Source organism: Hyperolius riggenbachi, chromosome 8 (assembly GCF_040937935.1).
Source record: "Hyperolius riggenbachi isolate aHypRig1 chromosome 8, aHypRig1.pri, whole genome shotgun sequence".
NCBI lineage: Eukaryota > Metazoa > Chordata > Amphibia > Anura > Hyperoliidae > Hyperolius > Hyperolius riggenbachi.
This window is the reverse complement of record NC_090653.1, coordinates 46,167,381-46,189,340: the sequence shown is the minus strand read 5'-3', so window position 1 is coordinate 46,189,340 and position 21,960 is coordinate 46,167,381. Positions and strand designations below refer to the sequence as shown.

The following is a 21,960-nucleotide window of genomic DNA, read 5'->3' as shown; positions in this document are numbered from 1 at the left end:
CTTGATCGAAAAAATATATTTTCAACTTTCATTCGATTCGATCATTTAGATCGAATAAACGGGAAAATCAAATCTTTTTATTGTATCGTGTATGGGCAACATTAGACCCCGCTCCCGGTGGTGCTTAACTATAGGACCCCACCGCGGTGGTGCCTAACACTAAGCCTTTCCTGGTGGTGCCTAACCCTAAGGCCCCCCTTGCTGATGCCTAACCCTAAGACCCCCTTTCTCCACTACAAATAACGTTAATATAAAAAGCAATAGATATCTAGGTTCAGATGAAATATATCCATTTGTGGAAGCAAGTTAAATTCCTTAGTTTCAGATCGAAGTTCAAGCAAGATGGCCACTAGCTCGGTTCTCAGGCTAGCAGCATGCTCTCATGACGGTGTTAAGATGGAGGACCGGGGTGGAGTTCCAGTCAAGTCCTTTTGAATGACCCAGGTTTTTGGGCGGGATCTCCTGGTCAGCCCCTCGGCAGGACTGGAGTTTGTTAAACTTTTGGGTGGAACGTTTGAGTCCCCAAAATATGGCATTTCCCATATTTCCTCTCCCGCTTCCCACACACCAGTAACAATCACAGATTCATAATCCTCGAAATATGACAATGCTTATGACATCACACAGGGCTACCGTAGGAGGTCCAGTTCCTGGGAAGTTTCATAACTTGGTTGTGCTGTACCCCCACCCTTTAATACTGGTATCACAATGTTCAGCAAGACACCACAAACCAAATGATACAACTCCCATAACTATCCTAGGTATGGTATTCCATAAACAAGCAAAAATCATACATCACATCTATTTTTAATCTGCTCTCAGCGGAGCCAGCAGGTCTCAGTCATGCTGAGAGGAAAGCTTGCTTCTGCTGGTGTCACCAACTGGTATCTTTTCAGATAACATGTTCACACTTAAAGCGGAACTGTAGATAGAAAATAAACACACTGTTTCACTTACCTGGGGCTTCCCCAAGCCCCCAGCAGCTGTCCTGTCCCATGCCAGTCCTGCCCGAGCCTCCGTTCCCCCGCCGCCGCTCCGTCCCGTACCTCGACTTGTAAGTCGAGGCCAGCGCAGCCCTGCCAAGCGTATCCTTTCTTTGCGTTCCCCTCTGCAATAGTGGGGAACAGGAAGAAAGCATATGCGTGGCCAGAGCCGCACAGGCGCAGTGGCCTGGCGGCGAAACTGAAAGTACCTGGTGGCGGGAGAACGGAGGCTCGTCGAGAAGCAGCGCGGGACAGGATGGCTGCTGGGTGCTTGGGGTAGCCCCAGGTAAGTGATACAATGTGTTTATTTTCTATCTACAGTTCCACTTTAACTGTGATCTGCCTGGGAAAGGAAACCTTTTGTTCTTGTTAATTAAAAGAAAACATTGTGATCCCCTAGAACAGTTGTATCCAGCTGAATAGAATCTGCTAGGGTGGCGGAGGTTTCAAAGACAGAGCCCAAGTTATCTGCATTCTGCTAGGACTACACATCCAATTTGGATTATCCCGTTAATCACAATCGGTGCAGAAAACCGATTGCGATTACATTTTTTATGGCTCTTCCGTGACACTGGACACAATGGTGGTTGCCATGGGCTGTGGAGTGTCGCACGCACACACATAAAAAAAAACAGCAGAAGGATGACGTAGCCCTCAGAAGGGCTGTTTGGGGTGATTAAATAGCAATCAGCCAGTGAGCTCTGTCCCTTCCTCTCACTATTCCAGCCAAAGACAGGCTGGAACATAGCAGGCATGAGTGCATTTTTAAAGTGGGAGGGGGGGGGTCTGCGAGGGAGTGCAGGCTGATCGGCTGCCATGTGCCTGCTGACTGTTATGTAAGGGTTAAAAGTTTAGTCCAATGATGATGTATGGGGGCAGGTCGAATATCGCTATGTGCTCACGGTGAGCACGAATTCCTGATCTTCGCCAAATAGTGCTCGCCGGCGAAGCAATCGGGCCATCTCTATTGATAACATAAGCTTAGCAATATTCCTGGATTGCATAGCACCTGACTTGGGTGCTGCCATAGCCCATAAAGGGCACAGGGTGGATTCTCGACAAATCACTGTAATTCAGGTGTCGACAATAGCTAGACAATAGCTGGTAATCTTTTACAAATTCTTTTATGATGTTATTGTTTATGTAAAGAGATTTTTTTGTTAGATATTGTTTTTATGCTTATATGTTTATATTCTCTATGGAAAAAATTATACTTGTTCCGATGTCTTTATTGTTCAAATTTAAAAAAATAAAACTTTTCAAAGTTAAAAAAGTGACATTTAAAGAAAATACATAAATAGTTACCTTAGAGAATCAACTTTTTTTAATATGTATGTCATGAGGGTATATTATTATTATTTTTGCAAATATTGGCTTGTAATTGTTACGGACGCAAAATAAAAAAATACACCTTTATTTCCAAATAAAATATTGTCACCATACATTGGGTTAGGGACAGAATTAAAATGGTGTAATAACTGGGACAAATGGGCAAATAAAATGAGAGGGTTTTAATTACAATAGCATGTATTATTTTGAAACTATAATGGCGGAAAACTGAGAAATATTTTTTTCAATTTTTTTCTTTTTTCTTACTATTCCCTTTAAAATGCATTTAGAATAAAATAGTTATTAGCAGAATGTGCCAACCAAAAAAAGCCACATTGGTGGTAAAAAAATAAAAAAAATCATTTTGTTGTAATAAGTATTGATATTGAAGTTATTGCTAAATAAATGGGAGGAACACTGAAAGGTGAAAATTGCTCTAGTCCATACAGGGAAAAACCCCATCAGTGCTGTGGTGAACTGGTTAAGAATAGTGGTTAACTCAATGGGCCCAATCCAATTCACTTTTTCTCCAAGCTTTCTCCTAGGGCAGGGGTCTCAAACTCGCGGCCCGCGGGCCATTTGCGGCCCTCGATACAATATTTTGTGGCCCGCGCCGGCAAAAGCTTCCTTATAGTTCGCTTCAGTGCTCCCAAGTAATCCGCCGCATCCCCGCCGCTAAACAAGGGCTGCAGAGCCCCCAAATCGCCCAGGGGGCAATCCACCGGCATTTCCTGGAAGGGGCAGATCTTTCAGCTTCAGCTCTGCCCCTCCTGACGTCAATCGCGGCGCATCGCCGCCTCTGCCCGCTACTCTCACTCTTCCTTCACAGAGAGGGGCGGGGAGAGGCAGCTATGCGCCGTAATTGATGTGGGGGGCTCTGCAGCCCTCGTTTTGCGGCTGGGACACGGCGGATTACTTGTAATGGGAGCACTGAAGCGAACTATAATGTAAAATAGGCAAAATAGTTCGCTTCAGTGTGAATTGCGGTTGCTGCTGATTGACTTTTTTTGTGAAATCCCTTATGCGGCCCAGCCTCATCCTGACTTTGCCTCCTGCGGCCCCCAGGTAAATTGAGTTTGAGTCCCCTGTCCTAGGGGATATTTTCACATCATATCAATAAAATGCCTTTTAAACAACCAGCAAACAAGAAAATACTCAGAATTATTTGGACAGGACTTTTTCACCTACTTTTTTGTTCTTTTTCAACTGCAGAGTGCTGTAAAGTTGTTTTAAACTGAAGATGAAAAATTATATCCTAGGAGAAAACAGGGAAAAAGTGAATTGGATCAGGCCCATTGTTCTTTAAAGTGAACCTGAGGTGAAAGTTATATGGAGACTGCCATATTTTTAACCACTTGAGGACCCTGGGCTTAAACCCCCTTAGTGACCAGGCCATTTTTTACAAAATAGGCCACTGCAGCTTTAAGGGCTCACTGCAGGGCCATACAACTCAGCACACAAGTGATTTCCCTCCCCCCCCCCCCTTTTCTGCCCACCAACAGAGATTTCTGTTGGTGGGCTGTGATGGCTCCCAGGATGTTTGTTTGTTTTTTTAATAAATATTTATGTATATTTTTAAATAAAAAAAGCTATTTTTTATTATTTTTATACTCCTCCCTCCCTTCATCCATCAGGTGTCATAGGCTTCAGCCAAATAGAGCTGATTGCTCTCCTGCATGCCGTACATCGCAGAGCTGTACAGACTAAATAGACGGCGGTTTTGCCATATAACAGTCTCCTGTTAGACTGATGGCAGAGCAGCGCTCTGTCATCCAAGCGGAGATGCACGCGCGCAATCTCCTGCAAATCCCTGCCCCAGGACTTTACGCCAATCGGCGTTAGGCGGTCCTGGGGCTGCCACCGCGATCAGGCCCATCAGCGTGACGCGGTCATATAGTAGTTAAAGAAATTTAGATAGAGCTGGATTACACTAAACGTTTTATACATACCTGGGGCTTCCTCCAGCCCCATACGCTGCGAGTAGTTAGCTAGGCATAGGTAGGAGTCCCAGTATAGGTAGGTAGGCATAGGTAGGTGCCTCAGTAGTTAGCTAGGCATAGGTAGGAGACCCAGTATAGGTAGGTAGGCATAGGTAGGTGTCGCAGTAGTTAGCTAGGCATAGGTAGGAGACCCAGTATAGGTAGTATAGGTAGGTAGGCACGCGCGCAATCTCCTGCATATCCCTGCCCCAGGACTTTACGCCAATCGGCGTTAGGCGGTCCTGGGGCTGTCACCGCGATCAGGCCCATCAGCATGACGCGGTCATATAGTAGTTAAAGAGACTTAGAGCTGGATTACACTAAACGTTTTATACATACCTGGGGCTTCCTCCAGCCCCATACGCTGTGATCGCTCCCAGGCCGTTGTCTTTCGCTGCCCGCAACTTTGGTACCGGGTCCCTGCCCCCGTCAGTCAGAGCCAGTCTGTCGCAAGAGAAGTGCACTCTTTGCATATCTCTCCAGCAGCCGCCAGAATTGGTTTTGGCAAGCAGGGTCAGTGATGAAAAACAGCATAGCTACAGCTAAGCATGGTACATACACATGGAACAAGCATACATAGACCGCATTACAGACTAAGCATACAGTTAAGCATGGTACATACACATGGAACAAGCATACATAGGCAGCATTACAGCATAAGTGTATAATTAAGCATGGCACATAAGAATAACAAATCATACATAGATAGCCAACAGAAACAAAAGAGTGGGGCTAGAGGAGCAGCCCGATTGCTGATTTGAATGGTTCCATTTGTGGCACTCAACGCTACACAGCGAAATGCTCGCAGAAAGACAGGAGCTACACTGATTGTCCTTGAGAAACAGAGAGGAAATGAGAGGGGCATCATGATGGAGGGGGACAGCAGAGTTCACTCACACCAGGTAGTCTGTGAAGTAGTGCCAATCGCAGCTGATTGCAAAGTTTGCAAGGGCCAGACTGAAAGGTCGGCTAGGTAGTGAGGGTGCAGACAACTGTGGAGGCCCCCAGTGCAGATCCTGCTATCCAGCGTGGTGCGCTGGAGTGTGACCGCATATGCGGTGTGGGGACTGTGAGGCCGGGGGGGCCCTGGCTGGGCAATCAATGGCAGCTAATGTTGGGCGAACAGTGTTCGCCACTGTTCGGGTTCTGTTCGAGTTCGGCCGAACACCTGATGGTGTTCGGCCAAACTGTTCGGCCATATGGCCGAACTAAGAGCGCATGGCCGAACGTTCGGATAGCGCTGTGATTGGCCGAACGGGTCACGTGGTTCGGACCCGAACGCGCTCTGATTGGCCGAACGGGTCACGTGGTTCGGGTAAATAAATACCCGATCCATGTCATTTTTCCGCCATTTGTCTGTGGGTTTAGCTTTGGGTAGGCAGGCAGGGTAGTTCTCTCTCCAGCCAGGCTAGCCAGGGTCCCCCCAGTCATTGTGTCGCTGCTGGGAACAGTAGTACACCGCTCACCCACACTATATATAGCATTGTGTTTACTGCCACTCTGTGTCTCTGCTGGGAACAGTAGTACACCGCTCACCCTGTATAGCATTGTGCTCTGTGTCGCTGCTGGGAATAGTAGTACACCGCTCACCCACCACTGTATAGCATTGTGTTTACTGCCACTCTGTGTCTCTGCTGGGAACAGTAGTACACCGCTCACCCACCACTGTATAGCATTGTGCTCTGTGTCGCTGCTGGGAACAGTAGTACACCACTCACCCACAGTATATAGCATCGTGTTTACTGCCACTCTGTGTCTCTGCTGGGAACAGTAGTACACCGCTCACCCACCACTGTATAGCATTGTGCTCTGTGTCGCTGCTGGGAACAGTAGTACACCGCTCACCCACACTATATAGCATTGTGTTTACTGCCACTCTGTGTCTCTGCTGGGAACAGTAGTACACCGCTCACCCACCACTGTATAGCATTGTGCTCTGTGTCGCTGCTGGGAACAGTAGTACACCGCTCACCCACCACTGTATAGCATTGTGCTCTGTGTCGCTGCTGGGAACAGTAGTACACCGCTCACCCACCACTGTATAGCATTGTGCTCTGTGTCGCTGCTGGGAACAGTAGTACACCGCTCACCCACACTATATAACATTGTGTTTCCTCCTCCTCCTGTTCCATCACGTGTGCTGCTGCTGGGTTAGCGTTACCGGTCCCTTTTCCTGAAACCTCTTATCTGTATTACATTTATGACTGCATGGCGGCAAAATGCATGCTATCCGCACGCTTCTTGTCCTCATGCAAGGCCTGGGTTGTTGTGTCTCAAAGCGTGGCCTTCTCCTCCTGCGCCGCCCTCCTCCTGTTCCATCACGTGTGCTGCTGCTGGGTTAGCGTTACCGGTCCCTTTTCCTGGAACCTCTTATCTGTATTACATTTATGACTGCATGCCGACAAAAAGCATGTTACCTGTGCAAAGAAAACAGACATTTCCCGCATTTAAAAGACAGTTTTCCCTTTCAAACTTTAAAATCGATTTTCTCAAAAACTATAAGCTCTTTTTGCTAAAAAATTTTTCCTCTTGTACCCACTCCCAAGGTGCACATACCCTGTAAATTTGGGGTATGTAGCATGTAAGGAGGCTTTACAAAGCACGAAAGTACGGGTGCCCATTGACTTCCATTATGTTCGGAGTTCGGCTCGAACACCCGAACATCGCGGCCATGTTCGGCCTGTTCGGCCCGAACCCGAACATCTAGATGTTCGCCCAACACTACTGGCAGCCAGCAGGAAATGTTGCCACCAGCTTGTGGCCTAATGCAATTATGGTGTAGAGGGCCAGGGGTCGGCATTAGCCTTGAGTGGGTGATCATGGGTCCGTGGGTGGTCTGGTGGATCCAGCAGCAGTGGTAGGCTGGTGCATCTGGCAGCGGTACATCTGATGGCTGTGGAGGGCAGATGGATGGATTCGGCAGTGGTGGTGGGCTGGTGGATCCAGCAGCGGCAGACTTGCAGTGTGGAACAGAGGGTCTGGTTTCCCCCCTGCGGGCTGCAACAGCGATATTGTTACTGGCAGGCTCCTTATCAGCCCAGAGCACATGAACCTGTGATTATCAGCTGGCCGCCCATGGTGCATCCCCATCAGCTGATGTGGCGGCAGCCAGTAGTGGGCCAGGAACGGTGCTGTCAGGGGAGCCAGTGCTGCACGTGGCCGGCTGAGTCGCTGAGCACGTGTGACTCGGCGATCGCAGATCTTGTGGATGCTGCAGCCAGGGCTGCACGTGGGCGGCCAAATGCCCTTGATTGCCAAGTCCCTGATGGCATGTGACTTGGCATCAGCGCCCGGATTCGGATTCGGACCAGAGTCTGGATTGCTGCAGTTCCCCCAATCTGTACTCAGAAGGGGGAGAACATTTAAGATGAAGAAGGTCGTGGAGAGGACAGAAAACAAAGAAAAGTCCGGAGCCCTGTAGCCATGGCGTCCTCTACTTTGGCGCCATCTTGATGTTGAAGCCCCTCCCACAGTGTGATGTCAGGACCTAGGTCCTGACAGTTTCCTGTCTGTGAGCCTTGTGGCATTGTAGTACATTTTCTATAACAAAAACAACCTTTTGGCTTATTGTATTGGTAGGGGGTGTGGTTATAGATTTTGCCAGTTAGTGCTCTCTGTTTCTTTTTCATGTCTGCCAGTAGTGAATATGATTACATGCAGGCTGATTGTGAATTAAGCAATATAAACAAATTACATGGTAAATATCATGTTACACGTGTTATGCATATGTTACAACATGTTATACATGTTGTACTGTACTTAGAAGCAGGATTCTGGAAAACCTGTAGATTTTTCAGGAAGGAATGCAAAAGCCCAGGAGAAACCAAGAGCCCCTTATGGCATAGTATGTCAATTCCAAAGGTAAAAATAAAGACTATAAAGATGATACTCACAAACCAAGGCTGTGGAATGACAACCGCAGTAAAAGGCTTGGGTGCAGTGGGTCCAACCACCCTGCAGAGATGTGAATGTCCTGATTGGTTTAGTAGCTCTCCATAAAATACATATGGTTGGGGTCAAAGAGGGGTTTATAGAAAAAAGACACAAATAGCCAAAACTAATAACAACTCCTCGGGGTATCTTAATGCAGATTAGCTGCTGTGCCGTGGCAGAGGAAATTCCTGAGCTGACACAGCTGAGAGATAAAATTACAGAGTGCAGTCACAGATGAGGCGGAATTAGACAGGTTAAACTCTAAATACATACAGGGTGCATTTCTCTATGTTTTCCTTCTGTCCTGTGCAAGAGTTCAGGTCCACTTTAATTTTCCGAATTATAAATAACACCAATGTTCTCCACTAATGCAGGCCCCCCCAAGTGTCCCGGATACGGTGGGATGGCCCCTGTTGGGGGAGGAGTCCCGCTGTCTAGGTCCACCCCCCCCCCCCCCCCCCCCCCCCGTGTGTCCCGGCAGGCGGAGGAGAAAAAAAAAAGATTGCGGCACCAGCCGCCGACGGCAGCTGAAGTGTAATACGGGGAGGGGGGCCAACATCACTCCTCCCTCCATCTCCATCATGGGCTCCCCTCTTGAGTCATCTTGTAAATGCAGAGAACTTGCGCAGTGGGTGTTTAGTTTACCTGTCCGTTCCGGTGAGTGGCTTTTTTCTACTTCCTGTTTCCCATGACACGAAACAGGAAGTAGAAAGCCGGCCAACGGAACGGACAGGTAAATTAAATGCCAGCTGTGACACTCTCCTCCCTCCTCTCCTCCCAGAGTGACACCCTCCTACCCACCCAGAGTGGCACCCTACTCCCCAACCACCCAGAGTGACACCCTCCTCTCCCCCCAGAGTTGCACCCTCCTCCCCACCCAAGGTGGCACCCTCCTTCCCAGAGTGGCACCCTCCTCTCCCACTCAGAGTGGCACCCTCCTTTCCCCCCAGAGTGGCACCCTCCTCCCAACTCAGAGTGGCACCCCCCTACCCACCCATTCCTACCCACCCAGAGTGGCACTCTCCTCCCTCCTTTCCCTGCAGAATGGCACCCTCCTACCCAACCACCCAGAGCGGCACCCTCCTACCTACCCACTCCTACCCACCCTGAGGTGCACCTTCCTTCCCACCCACTGACATTCTACTCCCCACCCACTGGCACCCTCCTACCCACCAGCACCCTTCTCCCCACCCTCATCACACCCATTGTCACCGTCTCCCACCCACTGGCACCCTCCTGCAAAATCTAGGGTGTGGCATAAGGCCGCACAGGGGTGTGGCTTAAGTGTCCCTTTTTCTCATCTTCCAAAGTTGGGAGGTATGCTAGTGTCCTGTAAAGTGTATCCTTACTCCTGAGAAAGGAGTGAGAGGTTTGCAACATGTAGTGTGCTTCTGTGCCCTCAATGCATACTGTAATAGTAAAGCCAGTAGTGTGTGGTCTCTTATTTCCTTGTTTGGATCTCCACATAGCAAACATGGGGCAACCTGACTGAGGCTTTGGCACTGGATCTCCCAGGATCTCATTACCCTGGGTTGCTGTGTCGGAGGACACTTATCTACACTCACTGACACACACACATAGGGCTTGATTCACTAAAGCGTGCAAAGTGTTAGCACGCCAGTGAAAAGCCACTTTGCACGTGCTAACATGCTTTGCACGTGCTACTAGGGTGCTACGTAGTTAGTGCATGCAAACTACTTAGCACTGTAGTTAGCACATGCAAACTACTTAGCACCCTAGTTTGCACATCCAAAGCTTTTAGGCGTGATAGCTGAGTTGCCACGCTTTTGTGAATCAAGCCCATACAGCATCTAGCTGGCATTGACGGAATGGCTAATTCTGCATGTGTTTGCTCTTTCTTTTCTTTTTTCATTCACAACAGATGGAGAAGATAATGTGAAAATAAAGCAGTTAATTCGAGGACAAGTTGGACAATCAGTTACCATAAGCTGCTGGTTTAAGCCTGAACAAGAATCTTTCTCTGTCACCTGGATGGTGGGCTGTAAGGATGAGAGCCTTTTCTATTATCAGTATTACAAAAACAAAAAATACTTCTCTATCGATCGTCTAGACATTACCATCACCAACCTGACTGAGGAGGACTCAGGAATTTACCATTGTAATATAAAGAGAGGTAAAGTTACAAGAAAAGGCCCAGGAACAATGCTGTATGTGACGTCGCCATTCTCGCCTGGACAAGGTAATGGAGCAGACATGTTGGCCCAACTTAGGCTTAAATTCTACTGTACTGTATTTAACTGCTGTGTAAAGAAATAAGACTTCGAGTGAGGTGAGGAGGAAAGTGGGCAGGGAGGGTAGAGCTTTGCTTTGCAGGAAAAAGTGATGGGAAGAGAGGAAATTAATCCATAAATGAGACAAATGGCTTCTTAAAGCGGAATATAACCCTGCATTTCAACTTTGCTCTAAAACATTATTTACAGCATATTATATGCAAAAAGCATTTTTTTTTTACTAGACCAGCATTGGAAGGGTTAAACACAGAGGTTTAAAGTTCCGTGGAGAGATATGCAGAAGTTCAGATTGTTACATTCTATTTAGTTATATGTATCTATTGAGAAATGTTACACACTCTTTGGCTGTCCTCCAACTCCTTCTCAGTCAGAGAGATGAGTCACATTCAACACTTAGATACATTTATGTAAACAAAATGTATCTATGTCAGCTTCGGATGCGTCTGCAGAAATCTCCAGGAACTTTAAAGCACTGTGTAACCCTTCCAATGCTGGTCTAGTAAAAAAAAAATGCTGGTTGCATATAATATACTGTAAATAATGTTTTAGAGCAAAGTTGAAATGCAGGTTTATATTCCGCTTTAACAGCTCACTCCTGTATTGCTTGTGCTTATGGAAGCATTATTAAATACACCAAGTGCATTTTTATTATTATTATTATTATTATTTAGTATTTATATAGCGCCGACATATTACGCAGCGCTGTACAGTGTATATATATATATCTTGTCACTAACTGTCCCTCAAAGGAGCTCACAATCTGATCCCTACCATTGCCATATGTCTATATTATGTAGTGTAAGTACTGTAGTCTAGGGCCAATTTTAGGGGGAGCCAATTAACTTATCTGTATGTTTTTGGAATGTGGGAGGAAACCGGAGTGCCCGGAGGAAATCCACGCAGACACGGAGAGAACATACAAATTCTTTGCAGATAGTGCCCTGGCTGGGATTCGAACCAGGGACCCAGAGAGAGCTAACCACTACGCCATTATTAAATATGTGTTAAGTCACACACACGCCCACGTTACGCTAGCAACCAAGTGGGGCGCGTGCATGTGTGAAAGAGTCCGGAGGTGGAGCCAGCGGCGGAAACTGACAGGTTAAGTATACTGCCCGGGGCACTGGGGAAATACATTTTACACTGGGAGGGCAGCACTGGAGATTCGGTAGCTCATCCCGATATCGCACACTGTTACCACCGTGCACCTGATCGAGTATGTCAGCCCTATATCTTGCAGCATGTCCGAATTAGAGACGGCCCAAACCTCCGATTTTCGGTTCGCGAACCGGGTTCGTGAACTTCCGCGAAAGGTTCGGATCGCACGAACTTTCGCAAATCGCAATAGACTTCAATGGGGAGGCGAACTCTGAAAACTAGAAAAAATGATGCTGGCCAGAAAATTGATGGAAAATATGTTTCAAGGGGTCTAACACCTGGAGGGGGGCATGGCGGAGTGGGATACATGCCAAAAGTCCCGGGGAAAAATCTGGATTTGATGCAAAGCAGCGTTTAAAGGGCAGAAATCACATTGAATGCTAAATTGCAGGCCTAAAGTGCATTCAAACATCTTGCATGTGTATACATCAATCAGGGAGTGTAATTAGAGTACTGCTTCACACTGACACACCAAACTCACTGTGTAACGCACCACAAACAGCTGTTTGCGTAGTGACGGCTGTGCTGGACTGGTGCGCACCATGACCAGAGTGCAGGCAATAGCGGTTTTCAAGCCCATATGGTCGACGGGCTGTGGTAGCTCAATGATAGAACAACAGTGACTGTCCAGCTGATCAAATTTGGTCTGTCCACAATGAAGCAACGACCTTATTATCTTTGGTGTGCCACCCCCGAGACACTCATATAGCCGGCGGTCATTGCTTCATTGTGATACGCAAGCCCCTTCACCACGGCAAGGTAATGATCACGAAGGGGAATGGGCACATGTACATGCCTTTCGTTTTGGCAGTGCAGCCAGAAATATTAGGCAGGAATGTACACGCACCAGAAAAAATTAGTATAGCGGCCGCTGCTAGCAGTGGCCTTAAAAATTCAGGAATCCGCCAGAGTCCTGGGCCCTGTTGGTGGAGGCGGAGAAGGCAAGCAGCTTGCAGGCAGAGATGCTGTGTGTGTGGGGACTGACTTAGTCTTCTGGCGGGAAGTATCCCTCCGGGATCCATGCCTCATTCATTTTGATAAAGGTCAGGTTCTGAACACTTTTGTGACTTAGGCGACTTCTCTTCTGAAGGTCCTTCTGCACTGAAGGTCCTTTCTGACAGGATGCTTGAGGCAGGACAAGACAGTAGTTGTATGGCAAATTGGGACAGCTCTGGCCACAGGTCAAGCCTGCGCACCAAGTAGTCCAAGGGTTCATCGCTGCTCACAGTGTCTACATCCACAGTTAAGGCCAGGTAGTCGGCTACCTGCTGGTCCAGGTGTTGGTGAAGGGTGGATCCAGAAGCGCTAAGTCGAGGCGTTGGACTAAAGAATGTCCGCATGTCCGACATCACCATGAGATCACTGGAGCATCCTGTCCTTGCCTGCGTGGACATGGAAGGAGGATTACTGGCAGTGGTACCTTTATTGCATTGTGCTGTGACATCACCCTTAAATGCATTGTAAAGCATAGTTGCCAGCTTGTTCTGCATGTGCTGCATCCTTTCTGCCTTCTGGTGAGTTGGTAACATGTCCGCCACTTTGTGCCTATACCGAGGGTCTAGTAGCGTGGCCACCCAGTACAGCTCATTCCCCTTGAGTTTTTTTATACGAGGGTCCCTCAACAGGCTGGACAGCATGAAAGACGTCATTTGCACAAAGTTGTATCCAGACGTACTCTCTATCTCCTCTTGCTCTTCCTCAGTGACGTCAGGTAAGTCCTCCTCCTCCCCCCAGCCACGAACAATACCACAGGAACGTTGAGCAGCACAAGCCCCCTGCTGCAGTTGTTCTTCTGCTGCTGCCTCCTCCACAGAAACACCTTCCTCATCATCCGAGTCTGACTCCTCTTCCCCACATGACTCTTCCTCCTCCTCCCCTCTCTGTGATGCTGCAGGTGTTGAGGAAACATCTGGTTCTGATGAAAATTGCTCCCACAACTGTTCCTCTTCATGCTCCTCCACAGCTTGAGCCACCATTCTACGCCCGGCACGCTCCAGGAAGTAAGCGTACGGGATCAAGTCGCTGATGGTGCCTTCACTGCGACTCATCAGGTTGGTCACCTTCTCAAATGGCCGCATGAGCCTGCATGCATTTTGCATCAGTGTCCAGTTGTTGTGCCACAACATCCCCATCTCCCCAGATTGTGTCTTTTACTGTAATTGTACAGGTACTGGGTGATGGCTTTCTCCTGTTCTAGCAGGCAAGAGAACATGACCAGGGTCGAATTTCAGTGAGTCGGGCTATCACATATCAAGCGTCTCACCGGCACGTTGTTTATCCGCTGAATGTCCGCAAAGCGTGCCATGGCCGTGTAAGACCCCCTGAAATGCCCACACAACTTCCTGGCCTGCTTCAGGACGTCCTCTAAGTTTGGGGACTTTGACACAAATCTTTGAATGACTAGATTCAGCACATGTGCCATGCATCATTGTGTCAGATTTCCCAAATTCAAAGCGGAAAGGAGATTGCTGCCGTTGTCACACACCACGTTGCCGATCTCCAGCTGGTGCGGGGTCAGCCACTGATCCACCTGTTTGTTAAGAGCAGCCAGAAGAGGTGGTCCAGTGTGACTCTCCGCTTTGAAGCAAGACATGTCTAAGATGGCGTGACACCGTCGTATCTGGCATGCAGCATAGGCCCTGGGGAGATGGGGCTGTGTAGCTGGAGAGGAGATCGCGGCACCAGCCAAGGAGGAGGAGGATGACGACAGTGAAGAGGATGTAGCAGGCAGAGAGGAGGTGGCAGGAGGCCTGCCTGCAAGCCGTGGAGGTGACACAAGTTGGTCGGCTGCACAGCCACGTACTCCCTGCTTGCCATCGGTCACCAGGTTGACCCAATGGGCTGTGTAAGTAATGTAGCAGCCCTGACCGTGCTTGGCAGACCAGGCATCAGTGGTCAGGTGGCCCCTTGACCCAACGTTGTGTGCCAGAGATGACACCACTTGCCTCTCCACTTCACAGTGCAGTTTAGGTATCGCCTTTTTAGAGAAACAATTGCGGCCTGGCATCTTCCACTGCGGCGTCTCAATGGCCACAAATTTACGGAAAGGCCTCAGAGACCACAAGCTTGTATGTTAACAGCTGGCGAGCTAACAGTTCCGCAACGCCAGCAGTCAGACGCCGGGCAAGGGGGTGAATGGCAGAAATTGGCTTCTTCCGCTCAAAGATTTCCTTCACGGACACCTGGCTGCTGTGGGCAGAGGAGCAGGAACCGCTCAAGGACAGAGGCGGTGTGGAGGAGGGTGGCGGTGAAGGTGCAAGGGAGAAAGCGGCAGAAGATGCTGCACCTGAAGGAGGAAGAGGAGAAGGAGGGTGGCTTTTCTTTTGTGTGCTGCTTTTCCACAGGTGCTCTTCCCATTGCAGTTTGTGCCTTTTCTCCAGGTGCCTTCGTAAGGCACTTGTCCCTACAAGGGTGTTGGCCTTTCCACGGCTCAATTTTTGGAGGCAGAGACAACAGATGGCATTGCTCTCATCTGAGGCAGACACATTAAAAAATGTCCAAACCGCTGAGCTCCCCTGGGGTGATGGCACTATGGTGGCATCAGCAGCTAACGCTGAAGGGCATGTTGGCTGGCTGTACATAGGTGGCGATACATGGCGCCGGACACTGTCACCAGTTGTTTCTGATGACGAGTGTGTGAGGAGTGTGTAAGGAGAGCCACATTAATCCATGCCATGCACTGGTGAGGATCAACCAATCCGAAACAGGCTGTATGCATGTTGGATTATTGTGGCTCTGTACAAATTAACAGGCTGACACATCATTGCATTCCAGCGGAACTGGAGGTGTGTTTAGCTTACAGGGACAGCAAAGGATAATTTGCATATTCAGCAGTGATGCATTGTGGGACACTTCAGAACTCACTGCAACCTGAGTTATTGCAAATACTTTCTGTTTAAGGAAAGCAAACTTTTTTTCCCCAAAGCTTACAGTATATATGGTTACATAGGGCTTGATGCACAAAATTGTGATAATATTGATTTGTACAGACAGCACACAGCAATATTACCTTTACTACTGGCAGAGTGTACTGTGACTTACACTATGGGCTTGATTCACAAAAGAGTGCTAACTGTTAGCACGGCCGTTTCGCGCGAATTTTCGCATTGCGCGCGATCGCGAATTTTCACGCAAAACGATAATGGTTTCGCGCGCAAACGTGAATTTTTGCGCGAACACGATATCGATTTCGCAGTAAAATTTGCGTTTGCGTGCCAAACCGTTATCGTTTCGCGCAAAAATTCGCGATCGCACGCAATGCGAAAATTCGCGCGAAAAACGGCCGTGCTAACAGTTAGCACTCTTTTGTGAATCAAGCCCTATTAGTGCGATCCGCGGGACTCGAGCAGTGTGAGCATTGCTATGGTAACGAGCGCTACAGCATTAGTAATGCGCGTTACTCTAGCAGCAGTTGTGTTACTGAAGTACTGCGAATCACACTAATAGTGTAACTCGCAGTACACGCTGCTGGTAGTAAAGGAAATATTACCGTGCACTGTCTGTGCACCCCAACATTACCACACTTTTGTGCATAAAGCGCTAAGTAAGTTGGGTTGAAAAAGGACAATTGTCCATTGAGTGTAACCACGAAGTATGTTACTAGCATCACCCTTACATACGTATCTCAGTTGATCCTAAGGAAGGTAAAATACCCTAAATAGGCTTGGACCACTAAGCCCTCAAAAGGAAAAAAATCCCGTCTGCATATGGCAATCAGATCCCTGGAGCAACACTGCCTGTAATTAATATCTAGCAATTATAGCCATGGATGTCCACCAATGCAAGCAAAGCATTCAAGCCCCATTTAAAAGAAAAAGTAGAATCTGTCATAAGTAATTCCCTGGTAAAATATTCCACGTTTCAAGCACTCTTGCTGTAAAGAACGCCTTCCTAAATACAGTAGGTGGCCAAAAAAAAAATCCACCATATGGACTTATTTCTCTAGAGTTTAAAGCAGTGGTCCTCAAACTAAGGCTTGCGGGCCGAATGTGGCCCCCTCAGGCTTTTTTACTGCCCCCCCCCCCCCACACACACACACACACACACACACACATACACACACACACACACACACAAAATGTATTATAGATGCAGTCAGCTACATCTTTAAATATTGTTGGTGCGCATATAGAATGAAGCCAGAAAGCAGCAATTTGCTGGTTTCCAATCAAACTCCACATCAGTTGACACTGTTGTCACCTGGGTATGCTTCACTGTCTTGGCCGCAAAGACTTCTACATCATTTTATGTATACTCCGGCCCTCCAGCACTCTGAAGTATGTTGACCCGGCCCTCGACCCAAAAACATTTGGGGACCCCTGGTTTAGAGGGTGACTATATTCCTGAGATGTTTACAGAAAAAATAGATATGGAAGATAGTATCAAAAGAAGTTAAAATAGCCCCATAAATATATAAAAAAATAGCGAGATGGAGGGAAAAGGCGGTTACATAATATGAACACAATGAATAAATACTGTACCAGTGTTGTCACGCTAGAGAGCTAGCCCAAAGACAGTACATGTAACATTAGATTGCCCTGCGGAGATCATCTGCCAGTATGTGTATGTGCCAGTGGTTCATTCTGCCAGTGGTCAGCGTGTGGCTCCATTCTACTGCACAGGTGTGGCCATATCTCATAGGCACAGTACAGTTGGGCTTGTGCAAGAAAGGGAGCATGTCTATGGGCTAAAACAGGGTGCTGGTAACAAGCGTTACTAAAGGTAAGGGTCATCAGCAATGTGCGTTAATGTGAGTAAACCCTCTCTGCTGCAGCTAGGGCTTCTGCAGGGCCGGGCCGAGGCAGAGGCTGGAGAGGCTCCAGCCTCAGGGCGCAGTGTAGGAGGGGGCGCACAATTCATTCAGTTGTCATTCCCAATTGTGTTTGAAGCAGAAAGAAATAGAAAAAGGGGATACATGGCAGTGATTGCAAGTCAGATAACTAGAGATTAAGGTATTAGGGAGGTTGGGGGCCCTGGGGCGCCTCTTAGTCTAGCAGCAATCAGTGTGTGACGGCTGGGGGGGAGGGATGGAGGGGCGCACTTTGGTGTCTCAGCCTTGGGTGCTGAAGGACCTTGTCCCAGCTCTGGGCTTCTGTATGCACTGGGGCAGTTTTGCCTTTCACAAAAAGTAGTCGCGCTCATCCTTAATTGTAGATTAAGGGGGTTATTCTTGGTGGTTAACAGTAGCCTCTGAGAATCTGAAACATGAGAAAGACCAGGAGCCTAATGGTGCAGTATTGTAGGTTGTTGGATGGTGTCATGTAAGAAAGTATACAGTGGAGGAAATAATTATTTGACCCCTCACTGATTTTGTAAGTTTGTCCAATGACAAAGAAATGAAAAGTCTCAGAACAGTATCATTTCAATGGTAGATTTATTTTAACAGTGGCAGATAGCACATCAAAAGGAAAATCGAAAAAATAACCTTAAATAAAAGATAGCAACTGATTTTCATTTCATTGAGTGAAATAAGTTTTTGAACCCCTACCAACCATTAAGAGTTCTGGCTCCCACAGAGTGGTTAGACACTTCTACTCAATTAGTCACCCTCATTAAGGACACCTGTCTTAACTAGTCACCTGTATAAAAGACACCTGTCCACAGAATCAATCAAGCAAGCAGACTCCAAACTCTCCAACATGGGAAAGACCAAAGAGCTGTCCAAGGATGTCAGAGACAAAATTGTAGACCTGCACAAGGCTGGAATGGGCTACAAAACCATTAGCAAGAAGCTGGGAGAGAAAGTGACAACTGTTGGTGCGATTGTTCGAAAATGGAAGGAGCACAAAATGACCATCAATCGACCTCGCTCTGGGGCTCCACGCAAGATCTCACCTCGGGGGGGTGTCAATGGTTCTGAGAAAGGTGAAAAAGCATCCTAGAACTACACGGGAGGAGTTAGTGAATGAACTCAAATTAGCAGGGACCACAGTCACCAAGAAAACCATCGGAAACACATTACACCGCAATGGATTAAAATCCTGCAGGGCTTGCAAGGTCCCCCTGCTCAAGAAGGCACATGTGCAGGCCCGTCTGAAGTTTGCCAATGAACACCTGAATGACTCTGTGAGTGACTGGGAGAAGGTGCTGTGGTCTGATGAGACCAAAATAGAGCTCTTTGGCATTAACTCAACTCGCTGTGTTTGGAGGAAGAAAAATGCTACCTATGACCCCCAAAACACCGTCCCCACCATCAAGCATGGGGGTGGAAACATTTTGCCTTGGGGGGGTTTTTCTGCTAAGGGCACAGGACAACTTAATCGCATTAACGGGAAAATGGACGGAGCCATGTATCGTGAAATCCTGAACGACAACCTCTTTCCCTCTGCCAGGAAACTGAAAATGGGTCGTGGATGGGTGTTCCAGCACAACAATGACCCAAAACATACAGCAAAGGCAGGGGCGGCGCCAGGGGGGTGCAAGGGGGTGCTCGAGCACCCCCTAGAATTGTCCAAGCACCCCCAAAGCACCCCCTGGAGTGAACTGACTTCACAGTTCACACAGCGGCAGCACGGAGCAGCAGGCAGGGCTACGGTAAGATGGCCGCCCGGAGCCCTGTTCTGCAGACTTCGAGTCTGCAGTGCATGGCTTCGGGCGGCCATTTTCCCGTAGCCCTGCTCTCTGCATGCAGGCAGGAAGTCTCGTCGTGACGTCGGGAAGGAAGAGGATCGTGGGCGCGCGGGCGCTGCGCGCCACAATGAGGTCGGGACTCGGGACAGGAGGTCGGGAAAGAAGGTCTTCTGGCTGTAGGTGAGTAAATGGGTTTTTCTTTTCTTTTTCAGGTGATGCTGATTGTGCATATTGGGGTCATATCTGCTACGGATTGTGCATATTGGGGTCATATCTGCTACGGATTGTGCATATTGGGGTCATATCTGCTACGGATTGTGCATATTGGGGTCATATCTGCTACGGATTGTGCATATTGGGGTCATATCTGCTACGGATTGTGCATATTGGGGTCATATCTGCTACGGATTGTGCATATTGGGGTCATTTCTGCTACCGATTGTGCATATTGGGGTCATTTCTGCTACCGATTGTGCATATTGGGGTCATTTCTGCTACCGATTGTGCATATTGGGGTCATTTCTGCTACCGATTGTGCATATTGGGGTCATTTCTGCTACCGATTGTGCATATTGGGGTCATTTCTGCTACCGATTGTGCATATTGGGGTCATTTCTGCTACCGATTGTGCATATTGGGGTCATATCTGCTACGGATTGTGCATATTGGAGTCATATCTGCTACCGATTGTGCATATTGGGGTCATATCTGCTACCGATTGTGCATATTGGGGTCATATCTGCTACCGATTGTGCATATTGGGGCCATATCTGATAACGATTGTGCATATTGGGACCATATCTGCCACCGATTGTGCATATTGGGGCCATATCTGATAACGATTGTGCATATTGGGACCATATCTGCCACCGATTGTGCATATTGGGACCATATCTGCTACCGATTGTGCATATTGGGACCATATCTGCTACCGATTGTGCATATTGGGACCATATCTGCTACCGATTGTGCATATTGGGACCATATCTGCTACCGATTGTGCATATTGGGACCATATCTGCTACCGATTGTGCATATTGGGACCATATCTGCTACCGATTGTGCATATTGGGACCATATCTGCTACCGATTGTGCATATTGGGACCATATCTGCTACCGATTGTGCATATTGGGACCATATCTGCTACCGATTGTGCATATTGGGACCATATCTGCTACCGATTGTGCATATTGGGGCCATATCTGCTACCGATTGTGCATATTGGGGCCATATCTGCTACCGATTGTGCATATTGGGGCCATATCTGCTACCGATTGTGCATATTGGGGTCATATCTGCTACCGATTGTGCATATTGGGGTCATATCTGCTACCGATTGTGCATATTGGGGTCATATCTGCTACCGATTGTGCATATTGGGGCCATATCTGATAACGATTGTGCATATTGGGACCATATCTGCCACCGATTGTGCATATTGGGACCATATCTGCTACCGATTGTGCATATTGGGACCATATCTGCTACCGATTGTGCATATTGGGACCATATCTGCTACCGATTGTGCATATTGGGACCATATCTGCTACCGATTGTGCATATTGGGACCATATCTGCTACCGATTGTGCATATTGGAGCCATATCTGATAACGATTGTGCATATTGGAGCCATATCTGATAACGATTGTGCATATTGGGGTCATTGGACATGTTTTTTGTTAAAATCTGCTCACATTACGTGTATTTTCTTGAGAAAACCTGCACAATTATGTGAATTTTCTGGGAAAAGGGTCACCAAAACTTGGGCCCTCTGTCTTTGCGTTGCACTTTTAAAGGGAACCCGAGGTGAGAATAATATTGAGGCTGCCATATTTATCTCCCTTTAAGCAATACCAGTTGCCTGGCTGCCGTGCTGGTCCTCTGCCTCTTATTCTTTCAACCATAGACCCTGAACAAGCATGCAGCAGGTCAGGGGTTTCTGACAATATTGTCAGAACTGACAAGATTAGCTGCATGGCTTGTTTCTGGTGTAATTCAGTTCACTACTACAGCCAAATAGATCAGCAGGGCTGCCAGGCAACTAGTATTGTTTAAAAGGAAATAAATATGGCAGCCACCATATCACTCTCACCCTGGGTTCACTTTAAATTACAGTTAGCCCCGCCCTCATCCGGCCATGACCACGCCCATTTTTTCGCCGCGGCGCGCTTCGCGCGCCGCAGGTTGTAGCCACACCCATTTTTTGCCACGCCACGCTTAGCGCGCCGCAGGTCGTCAGCTCCCCCGGAAATTGGTCCAGCACCTGCATAGCACCCCCTAAAAAAATTTCCTGGAGCCGCCACTGAGCAAAGGCAACAAAGGAGTGGCTCAAGAAGAAGCACATTAAGGTCATGGAGTGGCCTAGTCAGTCTCCGGACCTTAAAACCATTAGCAAGAAGCTGGGAGAGAAGGTGACAACTGTTGGTGCGATTGTTCGAAAATGGAAGGAGCACAAAATGACCATCAATCGACCTCGCTCTGGGGCTCCACGCAAGATCTCACCTCGGGGGGGTGTCAATGGTTCTGAGAAAGGTGAAAAAGCATCCTAGAACTACACGGGAGGAGTTAGTGAATGAACTCAAATTAGCAGGGACCACAGTCACCAAGAAAACCATCGGAAACACATTACACCGCAATGGATTAAAATCCTGCAGGGCTTGCAAGGTCCCCCTGCTCAAGAAGGCACATGTGCAGGCCCGTCTGAAGTTTGCCAATGAACACCTGAATGATTCTGTGAGTGACTGGGAGAAGGTG

The 21,960-nt window shown here is 47.9% G+C and overlaps 1 protein-coding gene across 3 annotated transcripts in view; it reads left to right on the top strand.

The window, feature by feature from the left end:
* Positions 1-21,960, top strand: part of LOC137528787 (polymeric immunoglobulin receptor-like) — a 188,192-nt gene that overhangs the window by 120,893 nt on the left and 45,339 nt on the right. For all 3 annotated transcript variants that reach the window (XM_068250367.1, XM_068250366.1, XM_068250365.1), the window contains one exon: positions 10,107-10,424. In XM_068250367.1, coding sequence (XP_068106468.1) covers positions 10,107-10,424 — 318 coding nt within the window. The remainder of the gene's footprint in view (positions 1-10,106; positions 10,425-21,960) is intronic.